This window comes from Caenorhabditis elegans, chromosome II (genome assembly GCF_000002985.6).
Source record: "Caenorhabditis elegans chromosome II".
Lineage (NCBI taxonomy): Eukaryota > Metazoa > Nematoda > Chromadorea > Rhabditida > Rhabditidae > Caenorhabditis > Caenorhabditis elegans.
The window spans coordinates 9,430,695-9,446,035 of record NC_003280.10 but is presented as its reverse complement, the minus strand read 5'-3'; the positions used below and the strand labels follow the sequence as shown (position 1 = coordinate 9,446,035).

The following is a 15,341-nucleotide window of genomic DNA, read 5'->3' as shown; positions in this document are numbered from 1 at the left end:
GGGTTTTCGTGTTTTTGTAGTTTATTTTAAACCGATAAATTTTTAGTTTTTTCTAATAAAAAAATGTTATTATTCTAAATGAAATTGTCTTTTTTTTTTGGAAGGTTTGGATGAAAAAAAGCCGAACAAAAGTGCAAAGCGAGGCACGTTCCCAAAATCTCTTGAGGAAATCTATAAGAAACGCAGGAAACTTGCGGAACCAATGTGAAAGCACATACTGAGAACATAACTTTCTTGAAAAAAAAAACATTTTAATTGGATGATTTCGGGACTTATAATTTAACATTAGCGTCCATAAGTTTTTGTATCACCGGTCATCATAGATTTTCATAAGGATTTCATTATTGCCAGTAGTTATTTAAATTGTAAATGATTCACAGATGACTGACTAATTCATCAGGTTAATTAATTTTTGTTGCAAGTTCTTGCTAGCTTTAAAATCATGATTTGATACGAACTAATTACTTTGGACAATTCATTATTGACTTTATATGAAACTCTGTAGATTTATTAGACCTACCAGATTGCGTTAACTTTGCTCTCATATATGTTCCAGCCAAACCGAAAATGGCAATGGATCTAGTTATATTAATTTGCATATTTATTGCAGTAATACTATTTGCTTTTGCATGTATTCTCCAGAAGGTATACAAAAAGAAAACGCAGGACAGGTAGTTTTTTTATTAGTGAAGTTTTGCAAATCAATGTCTAGTTAACCATGTTTTTAAATTGTGTGTTTTCACTTACTCATCAATAAAATTAAAATAATTCTAACATTTTCAGACCAGCACTGCGCCGTGGTAAAAGAGGAAGCATTACTGAGCAAATTGAGCTGACACCTATTAACAAAGATGATATGTGCATTCGAGATAATATTAGTATAGGCAACATTCCAGTCGAAATTGATCCTAGTAATTTGAAATTTTCGTCAGTTTTGGAAAATGGATATTTCTGTAAAATTAGAAGAGGTACCCTAAATATAAATGTTACTGCGGAAGAAAAAAATTCAAACAAGTTAGTGGACGTTCTAGTAAAGCGTAAGAATTTGACCAATAGCTTTATATGAATATAAACTTTAGGACCTAAAAATCATATTGAAAAAGAAATGCTTGAGAACGAGCTAACAATTTTGCGTTTAATTGGGAGACATCCAAATGTTCTTGCTCTGATTGGATATACTTCTCCTATGTTTGGAAGGTTTGTTTCTTAAACTGAAGCTTGCTATAACAATTACAAAATTATCTTACAGAACAGTGGTTGTCTATGAATCTGTTGAGCTTGGAAACTTACAGCATGTTTTGAAAATCACTAAAAATAATTTTGAATTAGTTGGAGTTCCAGAAACGGAATTTTCGGGGCTTGACGAGTTTTGTGTTTCTGATCTCCATTCGTTTGCATTTCAAATCGCCAATGGAATGGAATATTTAACTCACATTCCGGTAAGACGTTGGAGAAGAGCTTGTGGTAGGAAACTTCTACTCATTAATATTTTCTAACTGTCGCAACTTATGTATGTACATTTGTGAAAAAGAATTGGTTTCCTTTCCTTTCAGGTGATTCATCGATTTCTAGCTCTACGTAACATATTTTTAAAAAGGAACAAAACAATTCGGATAGCCAACTTCGGACTTTCAAAAAACGTCAATGATTACAGGTATATCAATCTACTTACACTATGCGGAGGAATCCGGGAATTAAATTATTTTATAGAATAATCGATAGTATGGATACTCCTGTTCCACTTTATTGGATGGCACCAGAAAGTTACAATGAACTTATTTTCAATGAGAAGACGGATGTCTGGTCATTTGGAGTATGTCTTTACGAGTTATATTCATTGGGTGAAGATCCTTACGAAAATGTGAAAACACTTTTCGACCACTTGATGGAATACTTGGAGAAAGGCAATCGACTCTCGAAACCGAAATATATTGATTCTCCGGAAATGTATTATTATTATAGTTTGCTCTTTTTGGTATCTCATTCAGCTTGAAAATTTTCCAGATTCGATTTCATGAAAATATGCTGGAACTTCAAACCGGAAACTCGTCCTTGTTTCTCCGATTGTGCTCAGTTTTTTAAATCTCATTTGCAAGAGTTTCCCCCTGCGGTTTGTTCTTGCAAATTTTCTGTTTAATTTTAATATTTCCAGTTGTTGGAGCAAACACAAAGTGAACTCAAACTTGAATCAAATATCCGAAAACTCTAAGGAAATGAGTTTGAAGAACAGCTACCACTTTTCTCATTAATTATTGCATCCCTCAAATCAAAAAGTAACTTCTCAGTTTTTGATAACTAATCTAGTTTTATTATCAATCATTTGTTCACTGTCAGATTGAAATGAAAAACATATTTTTATTTTTGTTCATTGTTATTCTTTAATTTTTCCGATTTCAAACTATATTCATTTTCAATGTCAACATCATCCGACGATGTTTCGTTGTTTTATTATGATAAGAAAGCAAGTGAAGATGTCAGGTCACTGAAGCAGATTTTAAAGCATTTTTTGATAATCTACACTGTTCTAATTGCTTGCGGAGTTTTTGCATATGCCATCACATCATTACTTTTCCACTTGAATCACAACCCAACAACATTGGATAAAGCTATGCCTACAGGTAAGGTAAAAAAGATTTGAAAGACCGCTTTTTTGGAAGACCATTTAAATTCAGAACATCCCGATTGCAACAAACGAATAATTGGGTATTACTCGGAGAATGAGACGACTGATATCACCAAACGACAACTATCTCAGTTAACTCATGCGATATTTGCATTCATAAAACTTCAGCCTGATGGAACACTACAGTTTCAGAGTGGTTCAGCAAAGCAGAGATTTCTTATTTTGAAAACTAATGCGGAAAGTTCAACTTTAAAAGTGATGATTTCAATTGGTGGCATGGATATTAATTCAGACTTTTCATTGGTTATTTCAGATGAGAAGAAGAGAAGGTAAAAATTTTTGCAAATTTCATGAAAGAGGACATACATTTCTTGTCCAAATTCATTCGAGATTGTTTGAAAATACCAGGAAAAAATAAAGTTCATTTTCAGATCTCTGATCGAGTCTATTGTTTCATTTCTAACAGAACACCAAATCGATGGAGTCGACATATTTTGGAAATGGTCATCAAGTCGGGATAAATTCAATTTTTCTGTATTCATGCGCGATCTCCGTGAAAAATTGGACAAACAACTGAAATCCTACATTGTATCTATACTGCTTCCTCCCGCCGGAGTCGATATTTGGGAAATGGGTTATGATTTGGATGAAATCATTGATCATATTGATTTTATGAATGTCTACTCAATGGATTACAGCGGACCATGGGATAATAAATGGGGAACCCCTACTGGTCCTTCCGCCCCAATGAACTATAATATTGGTCCGAGAAAACATTTCACTGTGGATTGGACTATGAAATACTATGCATGCAAAACAAGACAACCAAACAAATTTAATATTGTGATTCCATTTTACGCAAGAATATGGAGAAGTGTTGGAGAAGCAATAACTTTGAAAACTGAAGTATTCAGAAATGCGAAATTAATCAATGGCAAAGCTGATGGAGATCCGTATATATCACGATTAAGTGTTAAACAAAAGGGAATTGAATTATTTCCCTACTCTTGGGATAATGCAACTAAATCTTCTTACATCTGGAAACCCAAAGAAAAAACTTTTCTGACATTTGAAAACGAGAGAAGCATCGAAAAAAAGCTCCAATACGTAAATGAAATGAACTTGGGAGGAGTATGGATTTGGTCAGTGGATATGGATGATAGAATCAACACTCTTCTCGATGCTGTTTCTTCTGATAAATTTTGTTCTTCAAGTTCTGCGAATTCAATTAATTTTAAATTCTAAAAATATATAAACTATTTTAATCCAGCCCATAAATTTGTTTTCTTCAATTGCAAGAGTGTTTAAAATTAGAAAACCGGTTTAAATGTCTATCCAAGTTTATTACTGTTTCAATAATACTTTCACATTAATATGTAGACTATTGATTTTATATGTTTACGTTCATTTCATGAAGTCAAATGATTTTATCGTTGTTTTTTTCGAATTGGTTGATAATTTCTGATCACGGCGAATGATTTCTGTATTCAAAAAATTAAGGTAAGATTCAGTGAATACCTCATGCTTACTTGTTTATTAAATGTTTAGTTATCTGTAATTCCAGCCGGCACTACAACAATGAAAATTTTACACCGACCTTCAAAAAATATTGCAAATATTTATGGACTATTTGCTTATTACTGGCTTTTTGTGGCATCGTTGCTTATGGATTGACATTCCTTATTTTTCGATATTATGGAAATCAAGACTTCATTATTGAGCATCAGGAAATACTGTATCAACTTTCTACAGTGAAACCAGACCCAATAAATACAAGTTTGTTTGAAAAGTTTAAGAGTAAATGTATTAAAAGTACATTTCCCTTGCAGAAAATCGTGACTATAAAAAGCGAATCGTAGGATACTACTACAGAAATGGAAATGATTCAATCATGATGGGTCAACTTGCTAAGCTAACACATGCTGTATTCGCATTTCTGGAGCTCCATCCGGATGGAACCATTCATTTTGAGAGTAGAAAAGCAAAAGAAAGTTTTCTCTATTTGCGAAAATTGGCAAGTATATTGAAGTTTGACGCGAAAATAATGTTTTCCATTGGTGGACCAGCCAACACACAGTTCTTTTCTCCGATTATACAAAATGAGGAAATGAAGAGGTTTGGAAAATTTCGAATGATACCAGCTTTTTAATGATCAAATTTCATTCAATTTCAGAAAATTCATTGATTCAATAATATATTTTCTGAAACAGTACAAACTTGATGGAGTTGATTTGTTTTGGAAATGGTCATCAAGCGGAGACAAATTTACATATTCATCATTCCTACAAGAGTTAAAGCATAAACTCAGAAGCCATCGTCAAAACTATATAATATCAATAGTGTTACCACCCGCTGGAGTAGATACATGGGAACTCGGGTACGATTTGGAAGAAATAATGGAACATGTAGATTTTATGAATGTCTATTCAATGGATTACTCTGGGCCATGGGATAATCAATGGGGTACACCTACTGGACCATCTGCACCGTTGGCATTCAATATTGGACCTAGGAAAAATTTCAATGTGGACTGGACGATGAAGTATTATTCTTGTAAAACTCAACAACCCGGCAAATTCAATATGGTAATTCCATTTTATGCAAGATACTGGAACAATGTACAAGAAGCCGTTGATCCAAGAACTGAAGTCTTCAGAAATGCAGAAATTCGGAATAACAGAGCAGATGGTGTCCCGTACATGGATCGAAGTTCTGCTGACTATAAAATGGCGTCGTGGGACAATTTGACAAGTACTCCGTACATATGGAAACCGGATGAACGACGATTTTTCACTTTTGAAAACCAAAAAAGTATTGCAATCAAAACTCGATATGCTATTGATATGAATTTGGGAGGTGTATGGATTTGGTCAGTGGATATGGGTGATCATGGAAATGTCCTCCTGAGTGCGGTTGCTTCTCAAGAATTTTTAACGTCTAAAAACAATGGAAAAAATAAATATAAATGTTGATTTTTTTCTTTGACTCTTTTTTTGTGGTTTAAAGTAGGGTTTATATCATACAGAATTTTTAACATAATAATAACTTCTCTCAAAAATCTGAATTATTGTAGTGTGACCATAATCCAAATTCAACGGCTTCTTCAGTTTTTCTTTTCATATTTGTTATTGTCAATCAAACTACATTGATAAAAACGTGTTTCATGTTCAATAAAGGAGATCATATTTCATCAACAAAAACCTGTAATTTTTTTATTCTGATTCTTTTGAAAAATTTTGTTTAAAAAATTTTATGTCGCTAAACTATTCACTGTTGGATAAATTTCAGTGAGTCTTTACAATTATATGTGCAACCCGAACTAAAATGTATTCAGCTCATACTACGAGAGACGAGCTCATAATAATAATGAGTTAACAACAAAGTTGGTCAAACGTGTTGTGATAATCTCAGGAATCTTTTTGTTTTGTGGAATTGTTTCATATGCTCTCACAACTTTTGTATTTCATTTTTATAAAGAAGACAAATTTTCAAAAAACGAAGTAGGGCTTGGTAAGTGAATTTGTAATATCGAAAAACTAAACTTATTTTACAGATCCAATTTGCAAACGGCGAATCGTCGGATACTATTCGGAATACGATTCTACAGATATATCCAAGAACCAGCTGGCAAAACTGACGCATGCAGTATTTGCATTTGTTGATATAAAATATGACGGAACTTTGCAGTTTAAAAATTTGATAACTGAACAAAAATTCTTCAGTTTAAAAAGTAAAGCAAGAAGTTTGCATTCAAATTTGAAATTGATGTTTTCCATTGGTGGAGATGAGAATTCATTCGATTTTTCCTCTGCTCTGGCAAATACACAAATGAAAAGGTTTGAACTGAAGTATAATAATAACTGAGAACATCTTGTTCAAGCGTTCGTTAGTACTTTCTTTGCTACGCTTGAGATAAAATATATTTTAAAAACTGAAAAGAAACATAACAAGTCTTTGGAATTTTTTTTAAATATGTTACTTTTTGCAGCACATTAATAACATCCATAATCGCGTTCATCCATAGTCACATGATTGATGGAGTTGATTTGCACTGGAAATGGCCAACATCAAGAGACAAATCCAACTATGCAACATTGATCCGCGAAATTAGGGAGAAAGTTGATGAACTTGACGCGAAAATTATAATATCTATCACAATACCCCCAGTTGGAGTTAGCGATTGGGAATCAGGCTTTGATCTTGATGCAATTCAAAAACATGTGGACTTTATTAATGTACACTCAATGGATTATGCGAAACCGTTGCCGAATCAATGGGGTACACCTACTGGACCATCTGCATCCATGAACTTCAACATTGGTCTTAGGCAACATTATAATGTTGACTGGACTATGAAGCATTATACTTGTGAACTGAAGAAACCGAGCATGATTAATCTAGTTATCCCGTTCTATGTGAGAATGTGGAAAAATGTTCAGAAAGCGATAGATAACAGAACAGAAGTGTTCAGAAATGTTGAGTTAAAAGATAATGAAGTTGAAGGGAGATCGCAACTTTCTCGATATACTGTCGAGCATGAAGATATGGAATTGTCCCCGGAATCATGGGACAATGCAACACAAACTCCATATGTATTGGATCTGAAGACAAGAACGTTTTTTACGTATGAAAATGAGAAAAGTATAAAGGTGAAGCTAGATTATGTAAACAAAATGGATTTGGGTGGAGTTTGGATCTGGTCAGTGGATATGGATGATCGACTCAACACTCTTTTAAGTTTTGTTTTTCCAAATGAATTATGTTCGTCATATAGTGAAAATGGAATAAAGTATTCATGTTAATATGGTTTATGAAAAATCATCATCATATGTACTTCACTGAATACTTAGAAAAATTGTATCACTTTTTAGGTTTTGATTACAGAGAAAATTTGTGTTAACTTGTTCTGATATGCCAAAAAACAACAATGTGAAATGCTCCCGAATTGAATGGCATTTCTGAATCTCGTTTCTATGTTACTTGTGGACGTCTACATAGCTTCACTGTGTTCTAAAAACAAACGACGCTGTTATCAAAAAAATGTATCACAAAAAAACCAGTTTGCAATCCAGTTGAAGATGATATCAAAAACATATCAATTTCTTCGTAAAATCAGATTCATTGATTTTTGAGTTTTATTCTCGTCAGATGATTTTACCCTGCCTGTCTGCCTATTATTATTATTTTTGTTCTCTTTGAATTGAATTCCAATGTCAAAGGCGTCGGATGACTTTTTATTGTACAAATTGAAGTTTGTTGATTTTTTTTAATACAAAAAATGTTTTTTGGAAAGATTTGAAAATTCAGGTTTTCAGTTTGTACTATGAAACTGGAGCCGAACGATTTTCCCCATTAACAAGAAAGGTTTTCAAATGTGCAGTTGTAATTATAGCAGTTTTGATGATCTGTGGGCTAATTGCATTTGGAATCACAGAGATTTATTGTCGACTATTTCCAGTTACAGATAATTTAGTTTTGAATAATGGTGAGATAATTAAAGGTTTTTTTTTCAAAAAGTATTTTCCAGAGTCTCCGAAAAAACCGGTTTGCAAGAGAAGGATAGTTGGATATTTCTCAGAAATTGAATCGACAGAAATTTCAAAATCTCAAATTGATAAACTCACACATGCAGTTTTTGCATTTGTTCGAATCAAATATGATGGAACTCTTCAATTTGATAACTCAAAAGCTGATCTGAGGTTTTCAATTTTAAAAGACAAAACCAGAGGCTCAAATGTTGAAATGATGGTTTCAATTGGCGGTGGATATGAAAATGCACACTATTTTGCATCTGCATTGTCGGATTCGCAGAAAAAGAAGTATATAAAGTTTCACTAGTACTCCTAAAATACCATTTCAATTTCAGAAACTTCATTGATTCAATTTTAGCATTTTTGGTGGAGCATCGTATTGACGGAGTTGACTTCTTCTGGCAATGGCCAACAGTTCAAGACACTTTCAATTATGTTACATTTATCCGTGAGCTGAGACAAAAGTTGGATGAAAATAAACGCAAGCATTTTTTGATTTCAATGACAGTTCCGGCAGCTGGAGTAGACAACTGGGAGCTGGGATTTGATTTGGAAGAACTCCAGAATCATGTCGATTTTTTCAATGTATACTCTATGGATTATGCGGGACCTTGGCCTAATCAATGGGGTGTTCCAACGGGACCATCTTCACCAATGTTCTATAATATTGGCGCACGGAAAAACTTCTATGTGGACTGGACAATGAAGCATTATACTTGTAAACTCAAGCAACCTAGCATGCTTAATATGGTTATTCCATTCTCGGCAAGAATTTGGAACAATGTTCAAGAAGCAATTGATAATAGAACTGAAGTATTTAGAAATGCAGAACTGAAGAATAATATGGCAGAAGGAAGGACACAAATATCTCGATGGACAGCCGAGCATGAAGGTCTTGAACTTTCACCTTCTTCGTGGGATAATTTAACAATGACTCCGTATATCTTGGATCTTAAAGCAAAAACCTTTTTAACATTTGAAGATAAGAGAAGTATAAAAATAAAAACAGATTATGCCAAGAAAATGGATCTGGGAGGAGTTTGGTTATGGTCAGTGGATATGGATGATAGGCTTAACAGTCTTCTCAGTGACGTTTTTTCCAAGGAGTTCTGTTCAACTGGCAGTGGGAATAAAATCAAATATTCTTGCTGAGTTATTGATTTCTTTGGAAAATTCCCTTTTTCGTTGCTCGTGATAAAAAATAAAAACATTGTTGAAACTTTTACGGCAAATATTATAGAATAAATATCAATAAGAATTAGTTTACATGAGAGACATTATATTTGAAATGCATACTACCTTATGTTTCAGACAAAAAATTGTTTGGTATTTCATAAAACAAGAAATGCAACAGGATTTAAATCATTCCGCGCTTGGAGATCACTTATGTACACTGCAAATCACCTGCAACTTTTCAAAATCTCAGAAAAAAGCTGTGAAGGTGTATTCCATCAACTAAATGTAATAAATATAAACACATCATTAATTACCAATTTTTTTGAGAGTGAAACTACAATATTTCTTCATTTCTCATGGTAAATTGAATAAACAGATCATCTTCTAAATCATTGGTTTTAATTGAAATCACTTTTTCCTTAGATCAAGAATTACATTGACTGCCTGCCATCCATATCAATCACGATCGTAATGTCGAAATAAAGATAGAGATAGGGTCAGAATGTTTTTCTCGCGATTTTCATTTCCTCTACACTATTTACTAAATTTTGTTCACAGCTAGTTTTATTTTCGAGATATTGATTTCCAATTTTCAGAACTGATCAAAAGAAAACCAATTCAATGTTATAAAAATCTTCAGTTAATGCAGTCGTTCATTTTCTTTGTCTTCTTGATCTATGGATTTTTCCCGCACTGTCAAAGTATAAACGATGGAAATATAAAGTAACCAGTTGGTTTTTGCGATTTCCATATTCTTATCACAAACTTCAGAATTAATCTGCCAAACCAACAAGATGTTATCTACAGATATACCAGGTCTGAACGAGGAGATCCTGCTGAAAAAGAAGGTTCCGTGTTCAAGTTGAGGACAACTGTCTTCTTTGTTGTCTACGGGCTTCTAGTTTTGTTAGCATTCATTGCATTTCTTGTATGGAGACTTCGACGATCAAAAACTCAAGAGAAACGGAAAAATATGTAAGATTTTGTTTTGAATTTTCCACGTTTTTTAAATGAAGAACTTTTCAGGGCTCTCATGAACATTTATAGTGATTTAAGAGATACAGGAGATGCAATGCCGGAAGAACTGAAAAATCGACCACTCAATGATAAGCTTGACTATCTCCCGTACAAAAAGCAATATGAAATTGCTAGTGAAAATCTTGAAAACAAAAGTATTCTGGGCTCCGGGAACTTTGGAGTTGTAAGAAAAGGAATTTTGAAAATGGCAAGTCCAAAGAATGAAGAAGAGAAGAAAATGAGGCTGACAGTAGCTGTTAAATGTGAGTTTTTGTTCAAAAATTGCATCAGAAACAAAATAATTCAGCGGCGGCCAATTGCTACGACATTTCTCAAACAAGCATGCTTGCCGCAGAGCTTCGATTGATGTGTTCCATCGGTAGATTTCCTAATGTATTGGCTCTCGTTGGGGCTGTCACTTCGGAGTTGAGAAAGTAATTTTTTAACTTTTATAATTTTCTTAAAAATCTTTCCAGAGGACGCCTACTGATTGTCACGGAGTACATAGACTGTGGAGATATTCGAAAATACCTGATTGATCATCGAAATGTATTCCAAGATCATTTGATCGAAGATAAAACAGAGCCAGATAGTTATTTAACGCCAATCAGTGCTAAACGGAAAAATTACGTTTTCAAGAATACCGATGAGAATAGTGATTATGTGATTAAGGAAAGTTTGGACTCTTTGACAACATCTGATCTTCTTTCCTTTGGACTTCAAATAGCTAACGGAATGCAATACTTGGCTTCTATTCCGGTATTTATGACATTCCAGTTAACGATTTTATTTTTTTGAATTTCAGATGGTTCACAGAGATTTGGCGCTAAGAAATGTGCTCCTAAAAAAGAACAAAACAATTCGAATCGCAGATTTTGGAATGGCAAGAACACATGAAAACAAGTCATACTATATGTAGGTGTTACATGTTAATTTCAGAGCCTACAATTAACATGCATTTTTTGAGTGTTTTTCTTTCAGACCACAAAAAACCAAAGATGCTCCGGTACCAGTTCGCTGGATGTCTCCAGAAGCTTTCGACACAATGAAGTTTACCGAAAAATCTGATGTCTGGTCATTTGGTATCTGCCTCTATGAGATCTTCACGCTGGGACAACTTCCATATCCAGATGTGCCATCAGAACGAATTTATGAATATATGCATAGCGGTAGACGATGTCCTCAACCACAGCATTGCCATGTTGAATTGTGAGATCAATAATTTTCCACTTTTCGTACTCAAAATCAACTTTGAAATATTCCAGATATGATCTTATGAAACTTTGCTGGCATGAGAAACCCGAGCTACGGCCTAACTTCTCTAATTGCGTCGAATACTTCATCGGGCACATGAAAAAATCTGCTAGTAAAGTAAGTCAATAGCTAGCAGATTTTTTTTTAATTTTCAAAAAATTTCGGAAAAAAGTATTATCTTTCAGCTTCTCGAAAATGTAGATGAAATGTTGCGAGTTGAAGCTGAAAATCAAAGAAAGCTAGAAGATTGGATAAGGGTAGAACGATCGGAATCGGTTTAGAAATATTAAAGAAATTCAAATGTTCAAATTAAATTTTAGACGTGTATTGCTTAAGGATGAAATGAATTATTGTTATGAATCTTCAGATGTTCAACAAATAACTTTAGACTATGAATAAATATGTGATCAACTCAATTTTCATTATTTTGGCTACATCAAAACAATTTTGTAACTAATTTTATGTGTTCTTTTTTATTTATTATTCGTGTTTTATTCTAATTTTCACACAGTTTTAAGAAACATGCATTTTCTTTCTTTTTTTTCAAAAGCTAAATTTCTTCTAGCTCATAAGTAACAATTTTTATTAATCTGGAACTGTGAAAGGGTATTAATCAGCAATGTAATTCCTCATATTCCTACCTAACAATTATACAATCATATTGGGTAAATCAGATTTTGTTTCTTGCTACACCTTACCTTGGCACGCCTGTAATACACTTTTTCATTAAATGGCCTTCAAAGTTTTATATTGCAGTAAACCATCAAAACTGGTCTTGTTAATTTGAACTTCTGAACTTGAACTCCTGAATGTGTTTAAAAATGAGATATGAAAGAATAAAATACATATTACTGTTCTCTCTGATGCACCTTGTTTATTCCAATTCTACGTTTGAGTGAGTTCTGATTATGATCATTTTTCTTCCTATTGTCTTTTTATTTCTTTAGATCTTTCACAGAAAACCCGCACATTTCGTCACAGATATCAAATGTGCTATATATGGATCAAATGTTTATAATTTACATACTTATATGTATTCTTCTAATTTTAATTTCCGTTATCGTTTATCTTTCTAAAAGATACTCCCAACAGATGATGCAATCTTCGGACAATATTACGAACCGAAGGTATATTTTTTAAGTTTCATAATACGGATCCTATATATTATTAATATTACCTGAAATCGATAAAGGTTCAGATATCTTTCTTAATTAAATTACGAAAATGTCAGAACAGTTTAGCCTCAATGAATTAGTATCAACAAAAGATATTTCTAAAGAATGGACAACATTTTTCGAGAAATTGTTGAATCCGGAAGTTACTCAAACTATCGAAATAAGTAGAACTTTTTCTGAATGCTTCACCCAATTTCAGAAGCAATCCTGAAGTTCGCAACAAATCGAACATATATGATCTACCTCCATTGCTTGATGTAACGTCTGTAAATGAGGAAACTCCTATTGTGAAACGTCCAATCAACGAGAGAATTGAAAATCTTGAATTCGATCCTAGATTTGAAATTGATCAGGCTAAACTGGAAATATCAGAAGATAAACTTGGATCAGGATTCTTTGGAGAAGTATGTTATGGGTTATTGAGTATGCGAACTTCAAATACTGAAACTGACACTCTTCAAAAGCTAAGCGTTGCTGTGAAACGTAAGTTTTGAAATTTGAAAAAAAAAGTTCACAATTTTAAAGAATCAAATGATCCCACCCAAGAAAATCAAGAAAAAATGATTGAGGACGAAACGAAGTTGATGTGTGCTATTGGACGAAACCCAAACATTTTGGCTATAATTGGCGCAGTTACTGCAAATTCTGGAAGGTGAGATGAGAAACTCAACTTTCGATATAACTTTTTTCAGTGCTCGAAATTTACTCATCGTAGAATTCGTCGAATGTGGGGATCTATTAAAATTCCTTGAAGAGAAGAAGAGTATCTTCAAAGATGAATTGGTTTACGAAAAAAATGGGTATCTATTGCCAAAAAGTATCAGAAGAAAAACGTATATGTTCAATGAAAATGAGGATGATGTCATTGAAGAAAGTCTTGACTCACTTTGCACGTCTGACCTTCTTTCTTTTTCATATCAAATAGCTGAAGGAATGGAGTATTTAGCATCTATTCCGGTAAGATATAATTCGAACAAAACGTAAACTTTTTGAAAATTTAAACTTTCAATTTTCGGTACTTTTTTGGCAATCGCTGCCAAATTTTATAGATACTTATTTTAATGTTTAAAAAATGCTTTTTTTTTAAATTTCTATACTTTCCACATAAAAAATCATTCAATTTTAGTGTGTTCACCGTGATTTGGCTCTACGCAATGTTCTTCTCAACAAGAACAAAACTATTCGAATCGCGGATTTCGGACTAGCAAGAAAGTATCAAGTAGATGGCTATTATAGGTATTTAAATATTTATATCAATAGCATCATAAACATTACATAAAATTTTCAGAATAACGAAAGGTGTAGGAACTCCTATGCCTGCTAGATGGATGGCTCCAGAAGTTATGAGAGAAGGAAAATGCACAGAAAAATCGGATGTGTGGTCGTATGGTGTTAGTCTTTATGAAATGTTCTCATTGGGAGAATTACCATATTCAAATGTATCCAACAGTGATGTTTTTGAGCATGTTGTTCAGGGAAATCAACTTCCAATGCCACAGTATTGTCATCCTAAAATGTTAGCATAATCAATCGCTGGGAAACTCAAACTTCTAGAATAAAACTTTTAAAAAAATTTAGGTACGATCGAATGAAACAATTTTGGAATTTCGATGCAACATTTCGACCCAGCTTCTCCAAGTGTGTGGAATTCTTCGAAGAACATTTGAGTGTATCTGCTACTAACGTAAGATTAAAAAATATTTCAAGTTATTTTAAATATGATTTTTTTAAATTTCAGCTTCTGGAACAAATTCAAAAAACGCTGAAATCAGAAGCGGAACGACAGAGCAAATTAGAGGATTGGATTCGGAGAGACTAATGGCTTTTTTTATTTTTCTATTTTAGTTTGGCTTTTGAATAAAGATGCTATTCTTTTCGACAAGCATAATAAAAACTATTCGAGAAATTCGAAACAAGTAGTAAAAAGAAGTAAATTGAATTTACACAAACTCAAAAAACATTTCTCTCTTCGTTTCTTTTTTCAGATTATCGGCAACTCCCTTCTGGGAATTTAAACCCTTTCCGTTGTTGTCAAAACTTTTTGAAAAATGCAGCCGAAGGCGATGAAAGCCTTCGAATAATGTATGTTTGAAGTTTCTATGTGAATTCTGACCTACTAGATATTATATCTTTGAGTTCAGAGCTCCCAAATGTTACGTGGTCTAGTGTACGCTCTTTGTCCCTTGAGGGGATAGAGATGGAGGTCTTTCATTTGATCTAAATGAAGGATGAGCCATCAAACATTGTTTCAATTTCGTTTCCCTTTTCTTCCTTCATTTGCATATTTTTCGCTTGGAAGATTGTTGGAAGAAATGAGTTTTCTCAATTACTTATGCCTCAAAAATTTTAATCAATACAGCCACTACCGTTTTTTCCTATCAGTCTAGCACTATAAAATAGTAATCGCAAATAGTCTAGCTCCTATTTATCTTGCAGATTTCAAAGTTTTCAAAAAATTATTTGTTTTCGATATTTTTTAACATCTTTAAAAATATTAATTTATTTATGTTGTCTTAATGTACTATTTTGGTGCATTTGGACCTAAAGTTCCATTTTTATTTAATT

The 15,341-nt window shown here is 33.1% G+C and overlaps 7 protein-coding genes across 8 annotated transcripts; all 7 read left to right on the top strand.

Annotated features, from left to right (window-relative positions):
• Positions 1–567: 567 nt before the first annotated feature.
• Positions 568–2,209, top strand: R09D1.13 (Protein kinase domain-containing protein; the record flags this gene model as incomplete). Its single annotated transcript, NM_063621.1, has 8 exons — positions 568–671; positions 784–1,037; positions 1,080–1,197; positions 1,250–1,439; positions 1,554–1,654; positions 1,711–1,947; positions 2,005–2,110; positions 2,153–2,209. The coding sequence occupies 8 exons, from the start codon at positions 568–570 to the stop codon at positions 2,207–2,209; spliced, it is 1,167 nt and encodes a 388-aa protein (NP_496022.1).
• A 204-nt stretch (positions 2,210–2,413) lies between these two features.
• chil-15 (GH18 domain-containing protein) lies at positions 2,414–3,868 on the top strand (the record flags this gene model as incomplete). The annotated part of the gene is made up of 3 exons (NM_063620.3): positions 2,414–2,618; positions 2,673–2,952; positions 3,055–3,868. 3 exons carry the CDS (start codon positions 2,414–2,416, stop codon positions 3,866–3,868), a joined length of 1,299 nt encoding a protein of 432 aa, NP_496021.1.
• A 229-nt stretch (positions 3,869–4,097) lies between these two features.
• chil-16 (GH18 domain-containing protein) lies at positions 4,098–5,595 on the top strand (the record flags this gene model as incomplete). The annotated part of the gene is made up of 4 exons (NM_063619.3): positions 4,098–4,123; positions 4,188–4,399; positions 4,453–4,738; positions 4,797–5,595. 4 exons carry the CDS (start codon positions 4,098–4,100, stop codon positions 5,593–5,595), a joined length of 1,323 nt encoding a protein of 440 aa, NP_496020.1.
• Positions 5,596–5,875: 280 nt separating this feature from the next.
• Positions 5,876–7,425, top strand: chil-17 (GH18 domain-containing protein; the record flags this gene model as incomplete). Its single annotated transcript, NM_063618.3, has 4 exons — positions 5,876–5,910; positions 5,958–6,133; positions 6,177–6,459; positions 6,612–7,425. 4 exons carry the CDS (start codon positions 5,876–5,878, stop codon positions 7,423–7,425), a joined length of 1,308 nt encoding a protein of 435 aa, NP_496019.1.
• A 283-nt stretch (positions 7,426–7,708) lies between these two features.
• Positions 7,709–9,412, top strand: chil-13 (GH18 domain-containing protein). Its single transcript, NM_063617.4, has 4 exons — positions 7,709–7,874; positions 7,939–8,108; positions 8,151–8,442; positions 8,490–9,412. The coding sequence occupies exons 1-4, from the start codon at positions 7,834–7,836 to the stop codon at positions 9,304–9,306; spliced, it is 1,320 nt and encodes a 439-aa protein (NP_496018.2). The 5' UTR covers positions 7,709–7,833; the 3' UTR covers positions 9,307–9,412.
• Positions 9,413–9,926: 514 nt separating this feature from the next.
• On the top strand, positions 9,927–12,015 carry kin-16 (Receptor-like tyrosine-protein kinase kin-16). The gene is made up of 9 exons (NM_063616.7): positions 9,927–10,053; positions 10,102–10,305; positions 10,357–10,610; positions 10,655–10,781; positions 10,824–11,106; positions 11,153–11,262; positions 11,329–11,556; positions 11,613–11,718; positions 11,787–12,015. Exons 1-9 carry the CDS (start codon positions 9,974–9,976, stop codon positions 11,880–11,882), a joined length of 1,488 nt encoding a protein of 495 aa, NP_496017.1. The 5' UTR covers positions 9,927–9,973; the 3' UTR covers positions 11,883–12,015.
• Positions 12,016–12,326: 311 nt separating this feature from the next.
• Positions 12,327–14,653, top strand: kin-15. 2 transcript variants are annotated; one of them, NM_171855.4, is made up of 9 exons: positions 12,327–12,496; positions 12,549–12,728; positions 12,976–13,259; positions 13,302–13,428; positions 13,469–13,733; positions 13,903–14,012; positions 14,065–14,292; positions 14,355–14,460; positions 14,515–14,653. In NM_171855.4, exons 1-9 carry the CDS (start codon positions 12,411–12,413, stop codon positions 14,593–14,595), a joined length of 1,467 nt encoding a protein of 488 aa, NP_741035.2. In that variant the 5' UTR covers positions 12,327–12,410; the 3' UTR covers positions 14,596–14,653. The 2 variants fall into 2 exon arrangements, with proteins under 2 accessions (NP_741035.2, NP_741034.2); NM_171029.8 differs by lacking the exon at positions 12,549–12,728 and having other exon boundaries at positions 14,515–14,650.
• Positions 14,654–15,341: the final 688 nt, after the last annotated feature.